This window comes from Hevea brasiliensis, chromosome 14 (genome assembly GCF_030052815.1).
Source record: "Hevea brasiliensis isolate MT/VB/25A 57/8 chromosome 14, ASM3005281v1, whole genome shotgun sequence".
Classification (NCBI taxonomy): domain Eukaryota; kingdom Viridiplantae; phylum Streptophyta; class Magnoliopsida; order Malpighiales; family Euphorbiaceae; genus Hevea; species Hevea brasiliensis.
In genome coordinates this window covers 16080932-16103903 of record NC_079506.1, presented here as the reverse complement: position 1 = coordinate 16103903, position 22972 = coordinate 16080932, and the positions used below count along the sequence as shown (strand labels likewise).

Here is a 22972-nt window from a genome sequence, read left to right as displayed (position 1 = left end):
CACTTGAGTCACTGGTTAGCATTACAGTTTCATACTTGTTCAGTGTCTTGAATCCGGCGGCTATAACTGGTTTTGGTTTGCAATTAATTCCACCAGTATTCACATGAGTATGGTGTTGTAACTTGTTACCGTTTCTGTTGCAATATTTAGGAAATTGGTGTTGTATCCTCCTGGAAATGTGGAAAAAGGTGGAAATGATCACATTTCTCTCTACTTAGCGATTGCTGTGCCAAATGCAATTCCTCCTGGATCCCAGGGCGATGTGATCCTCAGATTCTTTGTTTATGATTATATTCGAGACAAATACTTGACCATCCAAGGTAAAGTTATCATTGGATTATCTTCTGAATTATATCCATTTTGACAAGACCAAAGATTTATTATTATCTTTTTCTGTTAATGCAGCTGACAAAATGCGGCGTTACCATTCTTTAAAGAATGAAAACTGTTTTCACCAACTACTCTCACTCAAAAGAACCTAAAATTGGTAATTTTATATGGAAGATTAGGGGCTTCTCAACATTACAAAAAAGATACTACATTCAACAGAATTTACTGTTGCAAAGCATAAGTGGCACGCTGCCAGGCCAGGATTCTGGGTTTCTCGCTGTAGTGCTTTAATATATATATTTTGTATTGATTTTGTAATGATTAAGAGTAATGATGTTAGGCGATTGTTGTTATACCCCAAAGGAGATTCAAGGACAGTGCTCATCCTCAGCGAAGAATGTACACAGAATATAAGCTGATAGCAAAAGATCAGGTCTGGGGAAACCATCGTGAGCGTACAGTTGAAATAATAACTAATTTAGATTCTGTATTAGCATAAGTATGTGATTTCTCTGTGTCTGTAGTGTACTTTCGAAACAAACCTCTGATATAAGTTTCTCAACTCATGTCCGGAAGTAGATGGTTTATCAACAAATCAAGCTCCTCTAGCTGGGGTTCTTCTGACTTCATGCCACTTAATGACATCTATAATGCATCAAAGAGATTTCTAGTGAAAGATACCTTGATTGTTGAAGCAAAAATTTCCCTCCTCGCAGATGTTGAAGGTTTTCCCAAGTATTAATGCATTAACTATGAAAAGTAATACAGTACTGTGTGCTTGGAGACTGGCACTTTCGTGCTATTATTTTGTTATAAGCTAGTGGGCTTTAATTCATGTTGGATATATAGATGTCTGAGGAAGAAAGAGATTTCACTTCTTTCGTATTTCCTAGCTAGATTTTCAGAGGACATCATCAATTATTTTGTTAATGAAATTGTTGGCCAGTGAATTTACTATTTTGATTTTCATTGGCATTGCTGATGATGCTTATGCGATTATAGCCATTTGCTGAGCGATTGCTTTGGCATTCCTATCTAGTTTTCTTTGTTCTTTGCCCAGCAATCATTTGCTGTTCTTTTGTTTTTCAGGGCCATGGTTGATGCTATATCTTAATGTTTTTCTGTTATTGTATATTTAAAGAAGAGGGAATATCTTTAATATTTGCAAAATGTCTTTAATTGGCATTGGGCTTCAAAATTGTAACGAGCCCAACCTGCCTGATTAATAGTTAAACATTTCTATTTTTGTATGTTTTATTTAGCCCACCTTTTTCCATACTATAGTTGAGTTGCTGATTTTCTTACCAAAAAAAAAAAGTAAAAAAAAAAAAAAGCGAATCAAGCAACGAATGAGTGTCACCCACTGCTGTCCGTCATTACCAGAGGTGATCACGGCATCAATTGGAGCTCCTAAGTGATCCCTAACCTTCTTCAGCTTCTATTAAACTCTTCCTAACTTTCATTTTAGCCATTGAGTTTAGAGGTGAAGACTAATCAAAGAATTGGGAGAAACAAAACTTGCAACTTCAACTTTGATAAATTTTCAGCGTATGGAGGCTGCCATTGAGTTCACTTGAGCCTCTTCTTTTTCGTCATCATCACTATCTAATCGTTTTATTGTTAAGCCAAGGTCACATACAAGCAGTAATCAGGTTACTTTTCTTTCTTTTTAGTTTCCCCATTTTGATTTAATCATATCTTTGGTTGTTTGTCATTTCTGCTCATCTACTTAAATATATTTGGTTGTACAAGGGCTGAATTTTTCTTTAAGTGTTATAGTTGAAGGAGTGTTAGTTTCTTAGGTTTGGGTGTTTTGGGGTTCTTCCTGTTGGAAATTGGTTAGCTTAGGAAGCTTTCTCTCCTTCCCCTGTCTTTTATTCATCTCATTAATAAATTGCTGCTTAGTAAAACAAAATCATCCAAATGTGTTAATCATGGAAGAATGAAACAAATAATTAGTAATTAGGAAATTCAAAGGTCTGGTTACATGTTCTCTATCCAAAGGATATTAAACTAAGGGCATAACTAAAATAGCCCAGGGTGTAGGCTGCATCAAGTAGAGTTTCTGCTTTTGTAGGTTTTCAAGTAATTTACGGTTGAAGAATGTGATTTGTTTTCGCATTCCTATCCTTATACACAGCAACTAGATGGGGCATAGGGGCAAAACTTGAATCATAGAGGTGGATTTTTGAAATTAACAATTTAACCCTACCTTTGGGAGTGTTGAAAAAAAAATATTATTATTATTATTATATGTCAATTTTTCTTTTAGTAGCTGCATACTTGGTTAATTTCTTTCTCCAATTCATTCAGTTTTGTGTCTTTAGGGAACCTTCATAATTAAAAATCTCATCAACTTTAATGTCTATCGATTTGCTAAGCTTAATTAGGGAACTAGCGTCTTCTACTAATCCAGTTCTTGTTTATGAATTTATTTGAACTGTCTGCTAAAAATAGGTTGAGCTGATGTATGAAAATATAACAGTAATTCAAATCTTATTATTATTATTTTTTATGGGCAAGTGAAATAAAATGAAAATTTTATTCCTTAAGAATGCTTTGCGATTTTGGCTGTATCTATAAAAGTTTAGTCGATTGGATGATATATATATATATATATATATATATATATATAAAATTCTTGATAGGTGGAGTTATTATAGCTAGTGTGTATGTAATGATTATGGTTTTGGAGTGAAATGTTTACTTTATTTATTGTTAAATGGAATTGAGGTTGATTAAGTGAATTACTACCACATTTTTGTTTCAGAAATTAATGAGTGGTAGGTGGAAGAATACGATAATATGTAATATACTCTTTGGGATGCTAAAAAAAAAAGACAAGAAAATACAATGAGTTAGAGGATGGATTTTATTTATTTATTTATTGTATGAGAGACTTCATGGATGGGCATATATCTTAACTGAATTGTTGGTGGATAAAATCATGTTGAAATTTTGTTTTCGAACAAGGGAAATTGTTGAGCTTTCAAGGGAGATATTGCCAAATTTTCTATATGAATTTGGAAATAGCTAAAATTTTTGTAGTAGAGTTTATAGTTAGAAAGTACAATTTAAAAGTGTTAATTATAAATAATTTAAGGGCTATGTGGACTTAATCCTCTATAGGAGATACGTAGGTAGCCTTTGAGTGCGGTTCAAAGTGAGTGCGGTTCAAAGAAAGTGAACTTTGTTTTCTTTATTTAGAAGGTTTTATTTTGAGTTTCTTTTGTCATTCGTCTTTTGTAAGTTATGTTTGAACACACAATTGACTTTTGAATTTTTGTTCTCTAGTGATATTATGGATTAATAATATAATGCTACTATTGAATAAGTACCCTTTATTATTTTTGATAGTATGGGCTTAGTGCTTGATTTTGATTGTTGATATTTTACTACAGCTGCGTTATATTCACTTGAAAACTTTTAGATTTTACATAGATCATATATATATATATATATGTTAGGAAGAGGAAATTTATGTCTTTAATAGCTATTAGAGGATAGGGTGTGACCTGGATAAATTATTTCTCTTGTACGAGGAAAGTAGAATAGCCTACTTCTTGAGAACTTAATAATGATTTATCATAATCAAGCTATAAATGCCTTGTGGGTTCTGATATGTAGGGAACTAAAATGCATATTTGACGAACTTGGTATGCATCGTGAAGCTCAATGGTTTGGTTTGGTGATTAATGACCTAGAAACCTTAAAGTTTGTGCTCATCCATTCCCAAATGATTTCTCCATAGGTACCTTGTCTTTGTTATATAAAAGATAAAAGCTCAAGCAACAAACTTCCTGGCCAAAGACCAGATATGGAGGATAGAACTCTGCATCCTGATACTTCTAGCCATAATGTACGAGTACTTGGTAATGCTTCTCATTCTCATTCACTCTTCTGACTATATATTTTCTAAGACGAGTTAGTATATCATATTTCTTTTTGTTACAGAAATTTCAAGATCAAAGAGAGATGCTCCTCCTGCTCACTATACGTTAAAGGTTGAGTCATTCTCCCAGTTGTGCAGGATACTTAGAGACAATGACCTTGAGAAATATGAATCTGATGATTTTGAAGCTGGGGGCTACAAATGGTTTGTAATTTATCATTTCACTTTATTTTGCTACTGGCATGAGACTGGCTGTAATTATTGGCATTGGGATATAGGAAAATGGTGCTTTATCCTCATGGAAATTGGAATAGAGGTGCGAATGGTCACATTTCTCTCTATTTAGCCATTGCAGAGGCAAAAGCTATTCCTCCTGGATCACAAGTTGATGTGACCCTCAAATTCTTTGTTTATGATCACATTCGAGACAAGTACTTAACGATCCAAGGTGTCTTTCCATTTGACCTTTATTCTGTCTAGAAGTTTTCAAATTCTCACTGTCGAAATATTTCTTGCAAGTAATTATCACACCATTTTCTGAATTATCCCATTTTGACAGGTCCAAAGAATTATTATTATCTTTGACTGTAAATGCAGATGATGAAATGAGGCGTTACCATTATTTGAAGACTGAAAATGGTTTTGACCAACTAATCTCACTCAAGATGTTCAATGATCCTTCTAATGGATATCTTGTTGATGACCACTGCGTGTTCGGAACAGAGGTTCATGTTAATAAGTATGAAGGTAAAGGAGAGAAATTTTCCATTATAGAAGAACCTGATAATGGTGCTTTTACATGGAAGATTGAGAGATTCTCAAAATTACAAAAAGGTCGCAATTTTTCAAAGGAATTTTCTGTTGCAAAACATAAGTGGTACACTGCTAGCCCAGGATTCTGGTTTTTCTTGTTTCAGTACTTTAATTAATGACTTTTTTTATTGATTTTCTAATGATTGAGAGTAATGATTTCAGGCGGTTGATGTTATATCCCAAAGGAGATTCAATGGCAGGAGGAAATAGTCTGTCACTCTTTTTACAATTGCTTAACAACAGTGCTCATCCTCAACTAAGAGTGTATGCAGAATATAAGCTGACAGTAAAAGATCAGGTCCAGGAAAGCCATCATAAGATTACAGGTAAACTAATTTAGATTCTGTATTAGCACAAGTATGTAATTTCTCTGTGTCTGCAGTGTAGTTTCAAAACAAACTTCTGATACAAGTTTCTCAATACCCATGACAGGAAGTGATTGGTTCATCAGCAAATCAAGCGTTGATTGCTGCTGGGGACGTTCTGACTTCATGCCGCTTAATGATATCTATGATGCATCAAAGGGATTTCTAGTGGATGATACATTGATTGTTGAAGCACAAATTTCCCTCCTGGCAGATGTTGAACCTCTCTCCTGAAAAATGAATTCTTTAAATATGAATAGTAATGTAGAACTGTGTGCATGGAGACTGGTGCTTTCGTGCTATTATTTTGTTATAAGCTAGTGGCCCTAACTAAGATGATAATGGTGATGTTCAGCTTGAGGAATTTAGCTAACCTATTATGTTACAGGCATAAAGTTTATTAATGTTATATATGAATATTAATTTATAAAATATATTTAGTTGGAAAATTGGGGAAACAAATTGTTTATTTTATTTATTTATTTAGACTTATGTAAAAATCTTTCTTGGATTTACGGGGACCAAAGTGTAGATAATATTGATATTTAAATTTTCTTATTACTAGAATACATGTTATTAATTAAATAAAGATATTCCTGCCAATTTTTTATTTTTCAATTTTTCAAGGTCTCAGAATTCTACGATCGCATGCAAGATAATCAACTTTACTGCAAAGACTCTTTTTATTTGGGTTTGATCTATGAGGAACATGAAATGGTGGCAACTTTGCTTCAATTGATTGAATCTGTTTTGATTTTGTTGTTAGAACAATTCAAAATTGTAAAAATTTGTAAGAAATTTGTTCATAAATTGAAATTTTTGTTCTGATATATCCATGGGTTCAATTCCTATGGTTAGTTTTGGATAACTTGAGGGAGAGATAGAAAAAAAAAAATGAAATTAGCTGCATTTGAAATAAATAATTTGTAAGAAAAGAATTTAATTGAATTTTCATAAAATTATATTTAATTATTATTTTTTGAGAAATAAAAAATTTTTTAAATTAAAGAAAATAAATCCTTTAATTACAAACATAAAAATTAATAAAATTAATGAATTGAATTGTATTTTTGCAAAATTTATATTTCAAACATGAAAAAGAGAAAGAGGGAAGGAGTTAAAGGGAGTGTTAATGAAGACAGAGAGGGACATAATTAAAAATTTTAAAACGAGTTGAGAGATAAATATTTTTTTGTAGTTTATTATTCATTAAATTAAAATCGATAAAATTTTGTATTAGAAATTGAAATTTAAATATCACGCAGTTATATATTATAGATTTTCTCTCAGAATGTTTAGCCTTAATTTCAACAGATGCACTGATTTGCCTGCTTGGCTAATAAAATTTATACTTCTGTTTAAAAAAAAAATAATAATAAATTTTCAAAAACCTCTAAAAACCATATCTCATAAAATCAAGAGTTCTTCCAAATATAAATTCATGATTTTAAAACATTAAAAAACCTCTTATTTTCCTATAAAATCTCCTTTCAAAAGGAATGTTAAGCTTCCTTTTAATATTGTGGCTGAAGGTCAAAACATGATTTAATTCTAAATGTTGTTGAAAAAATTATTTAATTACATTATTCAATTTATTTTAAATAAATCACATCAAATTAATTATACCCTCAAATTGATATATTTTAAAAAAAAATTTCTCAATTACTTATATGGTTCACATTAATTTTCTTGAATCAACTCACATGTTTGAGATGAAAGGTGGACTGCACTAGACAGGGTGCAAACAAATTCTTAGGATAAAGTTATGGAAGAAGCAAGCATAGCAATAGCTGTAGGTATTGATCTGCTTGAAGATAATTGAGGGTTTGATCAAATTGAAATTTCAAGCCTTTTGTTTCATGATCATTTTCATCTATAAAATTGCATACTATTCTCAGAACTAAAATTAAAGCAAGCAAATTTGTAAACTAAGAATGCAGCATAAAAGCACAATCACTTGTAAGAACAAAAGTTTTACTTACAATTACATGGTATTGTAAAAAAAGTAACATTATCCAGTTTAGGATTAATAGATCATAATTTCATGTCTTCATTATTACAGTATTTTGGTGTGTATTTGCAGTATGTAAAACTCTCATCTTGTGGAGAAGTTTGAAAAGATCTCAGTTTGCAGATTTCTCACCTCATTAAAGGACACCATTGAGGAGGATTTAGCATCACAGAGGAAGAACAGAGTTTCTGTTCCTGTTATACCTTAACAAGAACAATTTTCCACCACAGGAAAGTGATCTCTTTAATGAACTTGGCCCAATTTGCAAAGACCTCCCAATAGAAGAACTAGCCATGAATTTTAGCAAGCTTTGATTGTTACCACCTCTCTTTGAAACGATTCCCATATTGGATTCATTCTCTTTTGCCAATTCTCTACCTGAAATTCGATCAGATTCTACTGCACGAATATTAGCAAGAGCCTGACTGATCTTGAAAGCAGATAAAGAATCTAAAGAAACAGATCTTCTCATTGGCTGTATCCCTTCCTCCACTTCATTCAACTCTTCAACTCTGTTCCTTCTATTCTCATCATGGAATTCTTCTTCCTCTTCTGTTCCAACACTCAATTCACCATTTGTACTTTCAATTTCTCTTTCAGATTCTCCATCATTCTCTAAAACTGCGATCTGGGTATCTTCTCCAGCACTTGCACTCGCACTATTACCCTCTGATGATGTTGCTCTCGGCGGGCTTGCAATGATAGGGGCACGACACATAGGGCAATTTGTATGCGATCTAAGCCAAGTATCAATACAAGTGATATGAAAAGCATGGCTACACTTAGGTAAGAGTCTAAGAGTCTCATCTTCTTGAAATTCACCCAAGCAAACAGAGCAATCAGTTCCTTCAACAAGCCCATCACCTCTCTTATACTTACAAACAGTAATAGAATTAATCACCGATGGCTGTAGCCCAACAGTGTTTATATACCAGATGGGATGGTCAACCACAGGGCCATGATCCTCATCAAGAAACTCTTCATGGATCTCATTTCTTTGCTCCTCAGAATTCGATCCTCTCCTTCTTGACCCAGAATAGAATTTGAAATATATAGCATAGCAGAAAACAAGAAAAAAAGCAGAGGCTAGTACAATACCTGTAATCAAGAACTTGTTGGGCTTTGTCTGGTGGGTTGTAGGGGTGAAAGGGAGTTTATCTGGGCAATTATCATAGCAATAACCCCAACATATCTGAGTCTGACAATCTACATCATCTGATGAATCACAGGCTTGTGAACAGGAGCCTGGGTCGGGTGATGAGGTTATATTGTAAGAATCAGATAACAACTTTCTGAATTGCAAACCCATCAGGAAGGAAGTGAAGGGATTGCAATCTTGGATGTGAAAAGAGAGAATAGCATAAAAAAAAAAAGGGGGGGGAGGGTGGTGGGTGGTGTGTGGGTGGGGAACCTAAGTCAAAGGGTTGCAGGTTCTGGCAGGCATAGATGGAGAGAGAATCAGAGAAGGAAAGGGTTAGATGATTTTGTGGGCTGCTGCTTTGATTTGAAAATGAAGTTATTTGATAATAAAATGTATGGCAATTGGCAAATGCCAAATGGCTTCATCTTTTCTTAGTGCTGTGTTTGTTTGAGTTTGACTTAGTTGCTTCTTTTTGGATTGCATCCTCTTGGTGGCTTTGGATGGCCAAACCTACTTTTCAGAAAAAATATATATATATATTATTTTAAATATTATTAAAAAAATTTTATTTTTAAAAAAATATATTTTATTATTTTAATATTTTTTTATTAAAATTTTTTATACTTAACTTTAAAATTATATTTAAAAATTTATTTTTCTCAATAATAACTTTAATAATAATGCAAAACAGTCTCTTATTAATAGCCTCACCTTGATTACCAATCTCAAACCCTACCATAATACAATTTTGTGCCCACACATGTCCATACAAATAATAATCAATATATTTTAATAGTTTTTTAACAAATTTTAAATTTTTACTTAAATTTAAATTGTACAATTTAGATTATTTAAGATATGTTAGGTATGAATAAATTTAAAATTTAATGAAAATCGTGAATTGAGGTTAGACAGAAGAATTAAATTAAACTATTTAAAAAATGCATTATTAAGAAAGAAGTTGCTTATCCAAGTTCATATGTGGATGAACATATGAAAATGGTAGTTGGCCCTTATGGGAAACTCATTGGAAATTATGGTTGAAAGTGATAGTAGAGTGAGGTTGAAGCTCATAATACAAAACAAAGAGTAAAGGACAACTTTTGTTATAAGTAACACTTATTAGATACATAATTCATCTTGTTTTAGCTTGGTTATGTTAATTAACAAGCTAATTACATGACCATTTCTTCTATCTATGGATTTTTGTATAGATAATAATTATCATTGTATGGAAGAAGTGGCTTTGGAGGTTACCAATCTTATCCATTTGGTAGAAGTAGTGGAAATAAATTGGCTTTGTAGGCAAAAAGTCTAATCATATATTCTCATACAATAATTCAATTTTAATCTGTTTGAATATGAATGCAATTTGGGTTTAGAGATACTTAGTCTAACTATCCAAAACTACAACATATCTTTCTCCCATTGTTAAATTATTTTACAAATAAGAATTATAAAAGGCTAAATGCATAAATTAATTCATGATATTTAAAAAAAATAGTAAAATTAAAATAGGCATTCTTTGGACTAAGTAAAAAATGAATTTAGAACACATTTAAAATTGTAAATATTAAAAAAAAAAAAAAAGTAAAATAGAGATTCGACTATTATATACTAACCTAGCGTTATTGTTTTATTTTCTTAACCAAAACCTTATATTAGTCGAGCAGCCTGGGGAACATATATCATTGTCACGGTGGTTTGCAAAAAGTAGTTGACTTAATCAAATGGGTTATTAAATGCCTCTACTCTAATTTTAAAGATCTGAAAGACAAAACCTAACCCCAAAAACTCTATTATTTTACTTCGGGAGGAGACTTGTGAAATGTGAATACCTTCAAAGTATATATTCAATTCTTACAACAAGATTTTCATTTTACATGAATAAATATTTAAATTTAAAATAATTTTTGAATTTTTATAATTTCTTTTAGATACGAACCCAAATCTACATTCACTTAAGATTTTTCAATAATAAATAAAAGTTGTAAATTTAAATTCGATTGATCTGAAATCTTTCATACACTGCAAATTAATGAATACACGACCCTTACGGAAGAACTCCTAAATTATTTGGACTTGACAAATTAATATAGAGAACGTGCAAGCGTGGATCAAGACCAGTTCCATATTGTTGTTTCACACTTTTTATTTTCAACATGAATGGTATGTTTTAAAGTTGAAATTCTCGTTGTCTACGAACCATGGGCTGCAGGTTTGGACTTGCAGCAACGTTCGTTTAATGATATGCATAAATCTTTAGAAATAGTAGTTCTTAAGGAACACCAATACTGGTGGAGGAATTGAAACCCTGGAAGGGACGAACATTTACATGATTCAGTACAACGGGATGAGGATTTTATTCACCTCCATATTAGAGGATCATCACTTGGCTATAGCATGTTAAGAATGTCAAATTATTTAGGAAAACACCTCATCTCTGATACCAGTATTCTGGAACCAAAAAGGGGAGAAACTGACTGAAGATGATAGAAGGGACGCTTATACACATGCCCAGAAACACATACAAACATTGTTCAAGTAATTTAGAATCAAACCTGTGCTCAATCGCATTTCATTCTCAAATAATAAAAATGAACACCTCTTAGCTGGAGCAAAAAACCATCTATTGAACTCACGGTGAAGTGGTTATTGTTGAGCAGACGGGGCAAAGTGCGCTGAATAACAATACTGAATGACAACTAATATGCAGATGCACCTAGATCACATATGCTAAGTATTGATATGAATATATAGATATATGTACAAGGAGGAAGGTTACCATTACCATTGTATAGTTAGCTTAGTCTTCATATTATAGTGAGATGTACAAGCCTCAAGTGCCCATAGCACTCATCACTACTGCTAAAAGATTCTGAGCAGACCCAGCAGATGTGTTTGCCACATCTACACTCAATGTGGTTGCAGCCATCCACCTTCTCAATTATATACCCGCAAACTGGACAGCTCTTAATATTCTCTTTTCCCTTGCACCAGTCCTTCAAGGACAAATCAGGATCCTCCTTGAACTCTTTGTATCTTTCACATGACACACATGGATGATACTCCAAGTGACACCTCGTACATGTCTCTGCATAGCATGCTCCACACACAAATGGACCTCCAACCATCTCAGTGCCTGATACCCGGTAAACAGAAGGACAGTCAGGAGAGGGGCAAAACCTGTAAGTGCCCCCACTAGATGCAACAAATGCCCCCAAAGAGGCTCTGAAAAGATCCTCCAACCTTTCACATGGCAGAAGGGACTTCAAATCCGTTAGCCAAATGCGCACCCCACAACCTTCATGGGCACAGTGTACAGGGAAACCATCATGTCCTCTCATTGCTGACTCTAATTGTTCAACCAAGCAAGACCGGCAGAACTTATGTGCACAAGCCTCAAGCTGGTAACAGTCCTCAACTTCACACAAGCAAACAGGGCAGGTAGCAGCTGCTTCTCCAGGTTGTTCAGCAGTTCCGCTGACACTAAGAGATCGTGCAAAATCATGAATTACATCCTCCACTCTTTGCCTCAGATCCCCTTTACCACTGAAAGAAATGACATGGCGCCTCGTGTTAAGCATAAATGCAGCCTCAGGGAACTTCTCTTTTAGCACATGCAAGTCAGATCCAAACTTCTCAACAACTTTTTTCATAAGATCATGTGGCATAACTCCACCTCGAAGAGGGATATCTATTTGCCTGTTATCATGGAGTGCCAAAAGGGATTGTACAAACTTCTGTTCGGTAAGAACAACTTTGTTCTCTGGACCAAAGATCCTAACATTGAGGTTCTGCCTATCAAAGAGAATGTAAGTTCCCATTTCTTGTTGCAGTGACTTCATAAGCAATCTGCCATCTCTGGAAAAAAGAAGCTGCAGAACTGCTTGAGTGAGGCAACCATGATCGACTGTCTTTCCCTTCATTAGCTGCTCCAGTGGCCTCCTCAACTCTGCTACCGTCTTCGTAGCATTAGCAGATATCTTCACTCTATAGGAACCATTTTCATTCCTTTCTAAACTGCAATGAACACCTGTAAAATCAAGATTATCAGTGTTATCACTTCAGTACTAATCATGGTTCTATATTAAATTGCAAAAATTCCATTTCCAAATCAAATTTAAATTTGTCCTAAAATCTAAGAACAGGTACAAGCCACATTGTTCCACTCCACAATTTTTCACTTCAAACCACCCACAGTATCCAGCAAAAGAGCCTAGAGAGACCTCGAAAGAACCACCTCCTATAGAATGGGCATATACAAAAGGAGATGAGAAACAAAAATAAAAGATTACACATAAAAAATCTTCTACCAGCTAACAAAAAGGCGATGTTGTATGGACCAATTTGCCAAACCCAAAACCATTAATATTCTGGTCCAGTTTATAATAATTCACTTATCCTAAGCATAAATCCCAGATCACCTTCAAATACAATGTGCATTCACCATTGCTCGATCTTTCCCAGTATTTTATATCCCTAAAATATTTTAGAACTAAAAGATACATTAGAATCTTTTGGAAAAATAAAATAAAATAATGCTTTATTTTCATATTTCATATAATTGACGAATCCTTTTTCATTCACATATACTCCATCATATTTATGAAAATGCCCCCAGATGTGAGAAATTCTGGTGCAAGGTCATAATCAGTGTCCATTTGAACTAAATCTCAAAATATTATATTTATAAACTTGCAACATGAAGTGAACTTAATATATATCTATATGTTCATCATTAGGTAACAAATTGAGGCAAGATACTTTCATTTCCAATCCTTTGGTGTCAGGATGTTACCCAAAGCAAAAGAAATGAAAATGAAAAATAATTTCCCTTCCTACATGGGTGTGAAGTATCAGAAATTGGGAAAGGCAGTTCCCACTTTATTATCTTCTTTTTAACCTAGCAGCACCTAAATGCAGGACCTTCAAGTTGAGCTAGAACCCCAAACACCTTTGTTTAACAGAGAAATGAAATGCTATCTATTAAAACCATGGTAATTTTAAGACGCAGAATCACATATATTCAACACACATTCCTAAAGTGCACATCATTTTAGGCCTTCAAACACATACTAAACTCTAAAACAAATCTAATTATGTAACTGTCTCTTCAAAATATATCTGATTCAGACAGCCTCCAATAAGGATAACATTACATGAAAATATTGGGAATACTTAAGCAAAGTGAGCAATAACAGCTCCAGTATTCTTATTAATGATAATTAATCTTAGCAGTGAATTAAAAATTTGGATTTCATGCTACTGGTTCAAAACGATCCTATGGCTCAAATACACACAGTTTATGGTTTCTAAACCAACACATCACAATTAAAGATATAGATATGTAGAAGAACATTTTTTGAGACAAACTGAAGAAGAAAAATTTGAGTGGAAAAAGTACAACGCATTCCAAAGACTGTAAACAGACCAAAGGATATGAAATAAAGATATCTATGTGTCCAACAGGCATTGGAGACTTTTTCTAGAACAAATACTAACTGATATTTCCTGCATTTATCACCTATTCGTAAGAAAAAAGAGAGAGATAAAGAGGGAGCAAACAAGAAACTATCACCAACATGAACACTCTTAAAAGCAATCTCAGTTTTGAATTGTTTAATTCGTCCCAATAAGGTTGCATAACCTAAAAATATAGTTAGTCATGATGTCCAATGATTTCTGCATTTTTTTTTTCATTTTCCTTTCTATTTTGTAAGCAACTTATAGGTTTGAATGGGCTACAGCTCCTCCAAAATTTTTCCGTCTGCTCCTTCAATTTGGACCGTGGCTCCCCTGAATATCGTCCAACCACGTCAGACCCTTTTTAAGAGCAACCCAACCAAAGGGGAACTAACCTGAATTTGAAACCTAAAGATCATAATTAGTCTAGAAGCACCCAGAGAGTCATTTAACCTGATGGCTATAATTAGTAATTGTGAAAGTTTTTTAATTATGTCGAGTTCCAAGACAATAGGAATTGGGCTTGCTTGTATGCATTTGAGGCAAGTATAAATCAATCAGTTTCTCTTGTGATGTCAATAGAGCGATGGTGAAACCTACTCAACAAAAGTAGGGCCAGAGACCCATGTCACAGAAAAAGTCAGTTAACCTCCCAAGCCTCAAACTCAGGACCAATGTTTCAAAAGTTTGTTTTCCCCAATCAAAGTGAACTATTAACTGATTTAGGCTTCAGTAGAAGTTCTATTAATACTTTCAATACTGAATGAAACTCAAGGTCCACCAACAAAATACAGAATTAGTAACTAAAACTAAATAGTCATAAAAGATTCTCAAACCTACAGAAAGCTAAAAAAAGGAGGATGTTAAATAGCCTAAGGCGTCCTGCCATCCTCAAAGAATAAACAGGCATCTATAAAATTTTCCTCTACAACATGAACCACACGGTGCCTAAATACTATCTACAACATGAGCCACACGGTGCCTAACTACTCCCTCATGCCACTTAAAACATTGCGGTACAAACCAAGAATGGCACTACTAAAAATTATTATGAAAAAAAGGTCACCAAATGCATAATGGCCCAGCCTAGCAGTAAGCAAAGAGCCAACGTGTCTGTCATCATCCAACGACCAGTTCTACAGCTGCCTACATTGCCAGAAACTTCAGGCCTTGTTCTATTATGCTTTCAACTTGCCTGTCGGCACTTATATGAACCAGTCAAATGATGTCCTGTCGGATAGTCAAGAAAACCTTATTTTCAATCTAGAAAAAATTTTCTACCAGAAAAAACATTTTTATTTGAAGAAAACAGAAGGGATGGAACAGTTTTCATCATATTAGCATGCAACTAGCACAATAATAATACACATAACATGAAGCATTTTGGAACATAGGTAATTTGCATACTAAGTGGAAGCAAAACATCAACAACATATGCACAGAGAAGGAAATGCTCATTGAGAAAGGAATTACCAGGTCGACGCGTTAACCTTTTGAGCAAAGAGTTTAGCTGCCTCTCAATGAATGCAAAAACAGGAGCAGGGCATGACACAGAACTATGGAAAATCCGCTGGCACTGCATTTTCTGCCATGATAAACAACCAGCAAGTACCTTCCCTTGAATATGTTGCAAGGCTTTTGCAGCCTCCAGATGTAGACTCCCATCAAAGGTTATCCACGCCTTCATAAAAGTATCCTTTGGCTCAGGGTAGAATACCTGAACATGACAGCAATTGCTCAAAGGACCCTGGTTAGGCATGAATGGAGCAATTTCCTTGAGAATTGCTTCCTCACAAGCACCAAGAGGAGGATTATTTACGGCATCACCTCGTATCAGGAATACATCCAAAATTCTCTTAGTTGTGTGCATTTGCAGAACTTCAAGTATTTCCAATTCAGAAGTATCTCTATCCAATCCTCTGATAATAACACAGTTTATATCCTTTTGGCTCAGCTCACAATGAACTATCCTGCCTCCAATCAGCAGATTAAAGCAATCTGCAACAACATGCTCAGCATCATTCCTTTCACATCTAATAACAGCATAACCTTTACTGTACCTTCGTGGCCAAGTGACTTTGGCTTTTACAGCTGCAAATGATGATAATTTATTACCACTTCCAACAGATGATCTAGCAGGTGACAACTTAAGTAAAGAACCAGATAACTCAAATCCATTTAACTCTAGTGCTTTCCCAGCTGCTTCAGGAGTAAGAAATGTTACCCTGCCCCACTTCTCCAAATCGTCACTATCCTGTCCACTTCCTGCAAATCTGTGAAAACCACACACCCCAGGCACTGATTTTTCAATGAATGCCAAGACCTCCTTGTCGTCTGCACCATTTGTATTTGAAAGGAACACGTCCACACTCAAATTTCTACTTTCCAACTCCAGATGCTTAATTTCCGCACCAGCTCCAAGAAGCGCTACTGGTGGAGAAGCACCAGCTCGTCCCCCATGATACAAGCACTTCTCCAGGCACTCATTTCTTAACCATTTTACTTCATATTCTAATGCATCAACAACAAGGCCATTCACCTTTTCCATGTCTTGTACAGATGCATATAATAGAATCTCATTACTATCCACATTCATTTCAATACCTATCCGCTCATCCTTCAATTTTGTCTGTATGCGAGACAGAAGAGAGAGCAAGCTATTATTTGACTTTCCACAGAACCTTCTTAAAATAATACTGCCAAATCCTCTGATCACCCTCAACTGCAATTTTTTACTCTGCATCTTCGAAAGGTCAAATAAAGGAGGACTAAATGCAGACAAACAATCAAAGTCAACTGCAGTAACACAGACCAAATATTGACTTGATACAGATAAGAGTTCAGCAAAGACAACCCAGTTTGGCTTTTGGCCATACACTTGCAGCGAACATGAAGGATGAAGTTGAACATATTCCCCACTCAAAACCACCTCATAACCAAGGCGATCATATCCAGAGTACATGGCTACATTATCTGCTAGTGAAGAAAGTATAATTCTCTTCATATTTTTATCATGCGCTGAGACAACATAAGGACTCCAAAGCCAGTAAGTTGGTATAATGATGCTAAATTCATTTTTTAAACTGTTCTCTAACTCTTGCACTGTCTCTTTGCATCTTCGCATAGTTTTGGCATTGATGCTATTGTTCCAACACCACTTATTTCTATCATCTGGAGATACACTTTCCCATTCCCTGTAGACAGTAAGCAATGTGAAGAGATCACCATCACGGTGGCAGAATCGCACCTTATGGCAATCTGATTTTTGTTTGTCATCATTGGTACCAACTCTGCAAAATATGTTACTTGCATTTGCCATAACAGCAGCAAGAGCAACACCTTCTTTACGCAGACCACAACGGCAGCTTTCAAGAATAATCTTCCCAAGTCGAGGTTCAATACCCAACTTAACCAAGTAATGCCCATCTGAAGTCAATTCAAAAGCATCATCTCTGCGGCCAACAGCACCTAACTGCAGAAGGTTCCTGATGGCCATGTCAACTGCCTTTGCACTAGGAGCATCAATAAAATCAAATTCCAGCACATTCTTAATACCCAATGCAAGAATCCTCAAAACTGCAATACCAAGGTGAACTTTACGAATTTCAGGTTCTTGATGGAAATCCATTGACTGGTAATCAGATTCCGAGTAAAGCCGGTAACATTTTCCAGGTTCCGTTCGACCAGCACGACCAGCTCGTTGATTAGCAGAACTCTGGCTAATCTTGGAAACCCTGAGGACATTCATACCAGATGTAGGTTCAAACTTGCTTTCCTTAACCATTCCAGAATCAACCACATACCTGACCCCAGGAATAGTCAAGGATGTCTCTGCCAAATTGGTAGCAAAAATAACTTTTCTCTTCCCAGGATAATTCTGGAAAACACGACATTGCTCTTCATGGGAAAGCTTTCCATGTAGTGCCAATGCAATTGCTGAGGGAGACTGAAACTTTTCACAAGCCCATTCTACCTCCAGCTGAGAAGTCAAAAACGCAAGAATTGCCCCCTCTTTCTCCACTTGATGGATCTCGATAGCCATTTTAACAACATCAGAAACATATGGAGCAATAGCACTGGGCAAGGGGCCAGAAGAGCCTCCAGAGTCACCAGGAACATATTTGATTTGAATAGGAAAGCTTCTCCCCAACACATAAAAGGTTCTACAACCAAAGAAGTATTCTGATAATTTGCTGGCATCAACTGTTGCAGACATTATAATAAGCCTTAGGTCACCCCTCTCAATAAGCAATTCTTTAATCAAGGCCAACAGAAGATCAGTATTCAAGCTTCTTTCATGGGCCTCGTCTATAATAATGCATGAAACTCCAGACAGAGTCCTATCTTTCATAAGGTGCTGCAATAGACAGTGATCAGTCATATATATTACCTTGGAATTAAAACACTGTGCAGATGAATAAGTTGGATAGCAGACAATTGAATTATCCTCATAACATCCAATGCTTTCTTCACCAACCCTTTTTTCAAGGGAAATTGCAGCAATTTTGCGAGGCTGAGTACACAAAATTGAACCACTGGAAGCAACCCCAGAATCAGCAAGAAACTGTACCAACTGCGTACTCTTCCCTGAACCTGTCTCTCCAATCAAGACCATTACCTGTGAGAAAAGGAAAAAATGACCAAAATTTGATTGACACTCAAAAGAATTCTTAAAAGTTTCCTAGGTGACATAATATTATGACTAGAATTTGTTCAAAGTAAACAAGCAGACATTTGCCTAATAGGATATAGGTAGATCAATAAACATCACTTTTAGAGAAAGTTCAAAGAAAATTCTAAACTGACCCTCACAAAATATAGATCAATCAATTTAAATGTATTTCCAATAGCCATATATAGACCGAAAAAAAAAAGGCCAAGAAAACTACAGAAAAAAAAAAAAAAAAAAAAAAAAAAAGCCAGCTTTATATCCCTTCAAATGGCGTGGCTCTTCATTGTTACACTGTTAAGTACTAACTTCAGTTTCAATTACAATTGCCAGGTAATACAATCTTTTCCCCAGAGTTATAAAAGCCAAAGGCCCATAACAAAATTCCGCCAAACAAAGCAAACTGTCCTAATTATCATCATCAAGTTGTTAATTATAAAATAAACTTGGTAGGGGTGGTAGAAACAACAGCACCAGCATAATCATACACAAAAAGCCAATAGACGAACAAAAATACATTCACAAACTAACTAAATTTAAAGTCCAAAACCAAACCACAACGCACAATGACTTGGGCATTGAAATTAATCTAAAGTAAACATTTCAATTAAGACCAAAAATACCTGCTGCAAATGTATTTGCTGCAAAATCTCCCTTCTATAACCATATATCGGCAACCCATCTTCAAGACGCTTAGACTCTCTCAATAGCAAACTATGTATTTTATGCCAATTAAAACCCTTGCCAATTTTAAACCCCAAAACGGCCAAATCCTCAACCTCCTTCCCCTCCAGATGATCCATCACACACTTCACTGCGCACTTAAACTCCTCAATCCTATTCAAAATTAGATCCTTCTCTTCCACCAACCGCTTCTTCTTTCCATCAGCCTCACAGAAAGCTCGAAGGTCCCTAGCCTTTCTAAAGAAGCACGCAAACTTATCAATCTCAACAAGCAAATCATTCACCTTACTCTCCAATTTCCCCACAGACTGCCCTTGTAGAAGCTTCTCCACATGCAATTGGAACAAACTTCTAAGTCTCTCATTAAAATCATCGTCGACATTAAAACCAACCACCGGAGTAAACAGATGGTCCCCAGCAAGCCGGCGCTCCCAGAGGGAAACGACGGCATCGAGAGCGTCAGCCTGGTGCTCAAAAAAGAGGCTGGCAGCAACTGTACCAGAGGTCCTGATTTGAACTTTGCAAGGTTTGGGATTGCATTCGGAGACAATAGAGTCAACTGAAAGCGTACGGTCACCACTACGATGGTGGTTGGAAAGGAGTTTGACAAAAAATAAACGGGGTTGGGGTCGGGGTTGGCGCGGGTGATTGTGGTTGAGCAGCGGAGGAGGCCGGAATTGGCGGTGGCGGGAAGACTGATTGTGGTTGGAGAAGGGAATCATGGTGTGGAGTGAAATGAAAACGAGAAATTTGGAACCCTAGAAGAAGAAAATATCATAGTTGAATTTGAATTTGCTTGTAGAGAAAGCCACTAAAGAGTCTTAATTTCTCTAGAATGATCACAGAAGAGATGTGATTTGTGTAAAATTTCTTTGCTTTTCTCTCTCTTTCTTCCATGCAAAGCAGCATATATAGTGACATTGGACAGCCACCATTCGCTATGGTGATGCTGAGTTGTCTCATCTTGCACCTTTGCGTCAACTTCCTTAAAATATAATTATCTCTACATTCTTTCTTATATTTATTTAAAAAATAAAATAAAATAAAATAAAATAAAATGCTTAGGTCAACTTCTTATGTATCTGGATTTGAGTCTGGGCCGATTTGGTCAGATTTAAGATATTTATTTAAATCAAACCGATTTGAAAAGTATTGAAATTGAAACTAATAAAACCAATTATAAAACTAATATTTTTAATTTTTATAACAAAACGAATTGGGTTTGGTTTAATAATTTAAGTTGTATTTTTTTTTTTTAATTCATTAGATTAATACAAACACTTTTTAAAGTTTTTATAACTCAACTTTTACTATATATATATATTAAATTAAATAATTAAAATTATTATCATTTATTAATTAAAAAAATACAATTTAATGCATTAAATTTCAAATTAGATTTCTTTACTATCAGTTTTCACAAATTCATTCATTCACTGTATAAAATATATATATATATATATATTAAGTGAAGTGGTGTTCCTCTTGTGCTACCACATAGAATTTTAAGACTATTATATTTATGCCACATGATAATATTTAAAATAATCAAATTTTTTCTTGTGCTAAGTGTATAAAGCAGAGTGGTGTTCTCCTAGTATTGCCACATAAAATTCTAAAATTATTATGTTTATATCATGTAACAATATTTAAAATAGTCAAATTTTCTCCTGTGCTAAGTGGCAATATTAAATTGAATTTATTGTTAGCAATATCTTCTCATTTTCACATATGCCAATTATATTAAATTGAATTTATTGCTAGTAATTTTTTTCCTTACCTTATTTATCAATTTTATTGATAATAACTTTTTTTCTTATTTAATTTTTAAGTTATAATTCAAATTTAACTTTTTACTGTATAAATACACATAAAAAAGATCTTTAATATGCCTAAATATACATATTTTCTTTTTTATCAATATCAAAATTCAATTTATTGAGTACAATAAGTTAAGAGAATAATATTCTATTATCTGTTATTCAAATTCTATCATTTATGAATTATAATGATTTTTTTGACTTGAAGTGAGGTAAATAAGTCATTGTATGTCATGTGTCTTCATTTGGATGTTGTACCACAAACATATTATTAGATCAGCACTACAATCTTAAATTTACAAATCAAACACTAAGAAAATCATCATAAGATTCACCTCAATAAATAAAACATGCCTTACATAGTATTAAAAATAAATAAATACAGTTTTTATTTAACTGACATTAGAATAGAATGATCATGTTATTGCAAAAGAACAAGCCAAAAAAAAAATGATCTTCTTAGTATGGAAGATTTCTCATATTATTTGAAAATAAAGTTGAAATATTTTTCTTTTTAGATAAATTAAGTAGAAAATCAACAATTTCACACAAAAAACAAAGCACAGAACCGAGTTTAACTAAGTCAAATAAAAAAAAATATAGCAAAATTACCATAAAGAGTGACAGGAGAAGTGGGAATTCAGAAATAATCACAAAAGAAATTGTTATTTTAAAGCAAAAACACTAATAAAATGAAGGAGAAGAAGAAAAGAATAGCAACTACAAAAAAGACTCTGTCTTGAAAGTCTAATCTTTTCATTATTTTTCTAAAGAGTTGAAATATATAATTATTATATAATTTCTAAATTTAAATATCTTTAAATTAAAAAAAAAAGTTCAACATTAAATTTTATTTATATTTCATAAATAGTTTTAATTAAATTTAATTTTCTTTAAAATATCTAGTCTAAATTAGAATAAAGAATTAACGATATTTGAATATTTGTGAGAAATTAATAAATAAAATTTTTTTAAAAGATGTTTAACTGTTAAAGGTTATTTAAAAGAAAGATCAAAATTAAATTTTATCTATATTTCTTAAATAGTTATAATATATAATTATTATATAATCTAATTTTCTAAATATAATTCTTAATTAATATGATATTTCAAATTTAAACAATGAAAAATTATTAATTACTATAATTAGGTTTAATTTCCTTTAAAATATCTGTTCAAAATTAGAAATAAGAATCATGAGATATTTGAATTTTTTTAAGAAATTAATTATAAAAAATTTTATCAAGTGTAATTTCCTTTAAAATATATGCTTTAAATTAAAATCAGGAATCAAGAGATATTTGAATTCTTATAAGAAATTAATAATTGAAATTTTAATATTCAATTTTAAAAAAATGAAAGATTAACATTAAATTTTATTTATATTTTTTAAATAGTTTTAATTAAATTTAATTTCCTTTAAAATATTTACTCTAAATTAGAATTAAGATTCTTGGTTATATATATATATATATATATATATATATATATATATATATATATATATATATATATATATATAATGAATTATGAAAAAGTAAAATGAAATAAAAAAAATTTTTCATAGTTATGGCAAATAGGAAATTTATATCAATATTCAATTTTCATTTTTTATATATATTTTTATAATATATTAATAAATAATTAATATTATTACTTTGGTTAATATTAATTATGTTATATTGTTTTATTATCATCTAGAAAAAATAATTAATGATACAATGTTTTTAAATTATGATTAAGTTATTAATTTTCTAATTATGTGTATATAAGTTACAAAC

At 33.3% G+C, this 22972-nt stretch overlaps 3 protein-coding genes across 3 annotated transcripts; 1 reads left to right on the top strand and 2 right to left on the bottom strand.

Moving 5' to 3' along the window:
- The first annotated feature begins 1619 nt into the window (after window positions 1–1619).
- LOC110631961 (uncharacterized) lies at window positions 1620–5832 on the top strand. Its single transcript, XM_058135293.1, has 7 exons — window positions 1620–1982; window positions 4082–4202; window positions 4285–4426; window positions 4501–4670; window positions 4820–5099; window positions 5198–5361; window positions 5468–5832. Exons 2-7 carry the CDS (start codon window positions 4148–4150, stop codon window positions 5632–5634), a joined length of 978 nt encoding a protein of 325 aa, XP_057991276.1. The 5' UTR covers window positions 1620–1982; window positions 4082–4147; the 3' UTR covers window positions 5635–5832.
- A 1503-nt stretch (window positions 5833–7335) lies between these two features.
- LOC110637056 (E3 ubiquitin-protein ligase RING1) lies at window positions 7336–8907 on the bottom strand. The gene has a single exon (XM_021786982.2). It carries the CDS (start codon window positions 8718–8720, stop codon window positions 7578–7580), a length of 1143 nt encoding a protein of 380 aa, XP_021642674.2. The 5' UTR covers window positions 8721–8907; the 3' UTR covers window positions 7336–7577.
- A 2258-nt stretch (window positions 8908–11165) lies between these two features.
- On the bottom strand, window positions 11166–20332 carry LOC110637046 (ATP-dependent RNA helicase DEAH11, chloroplastic). The gene is made up of 3 exons (XM_021786967.2): window positions 19311–20332; window positions 15492–18636; window positions 11166–12588 (listed from the first exon to the last, which is right to left on the bottom strand). The coding sequence occupies exons 1-3, from the start codon at window positions 20091–20093 to the stop codon at window positions 11366–11368; spliced, it is 5151 nt and encodes a 1716-aa protein (XP_021642659.2). The 5' UTR covers window positions 20094–20332; the 3' UTR covers window positions 11166–11365.
- Between the last annotated feature and the right edge of the window lie 2640 nt (window positions 20333–22972).

Coding starts and splice junctions, on each gene's coding strand:
- LOC110637046 (XM_021786967.2), bottom strand. CDS start 20,093: ATGATTCCCTTCTCCAACCACAATCAGTCTTCCCGCCACCGCCAATTC. Junction 18,637..19,310: donor AGCAAATACATTTGCAGCAG/GTATTTTTGGTC, acceptor CTTTTCTCACAG/GTAATGGTCTTGATTGGAGA. Junction 12,589..15,491: donor AAGGTTAACGCGTCGACCTG/GTAATTCCTTTC, acceptor TTGATTTTACAG/GTGTTCATTGCAGTTTAGAA.
- LOC110631961 (XM_058135293.1), top strand. CDS start 4,148: ATGGAGGATAGAACTCTGCATCCTGATACTTCTAGCCATAATGTACGA. Junction 4,671..4,819: donor CAAGTACTTAACGATCCAAG/GTGTCTTTCCAT, acceptor CTGTAAATGCAG/ATGATGAAATGAGGCGTTAC. Junction 5,362..5,467: donor AAGCCATCATAAGATTACAG/GTAAACTAATTT, acceptor TACCCATGACAG/GAAGTGATTGGTTCATCAGC.
- LOC110637056 (XM_021786982.2), bottom strand. CDS start 8,720: ATGGGTTTGCAATTCAGAAAGTTGTTATCTGATTCTTACAATATAACC.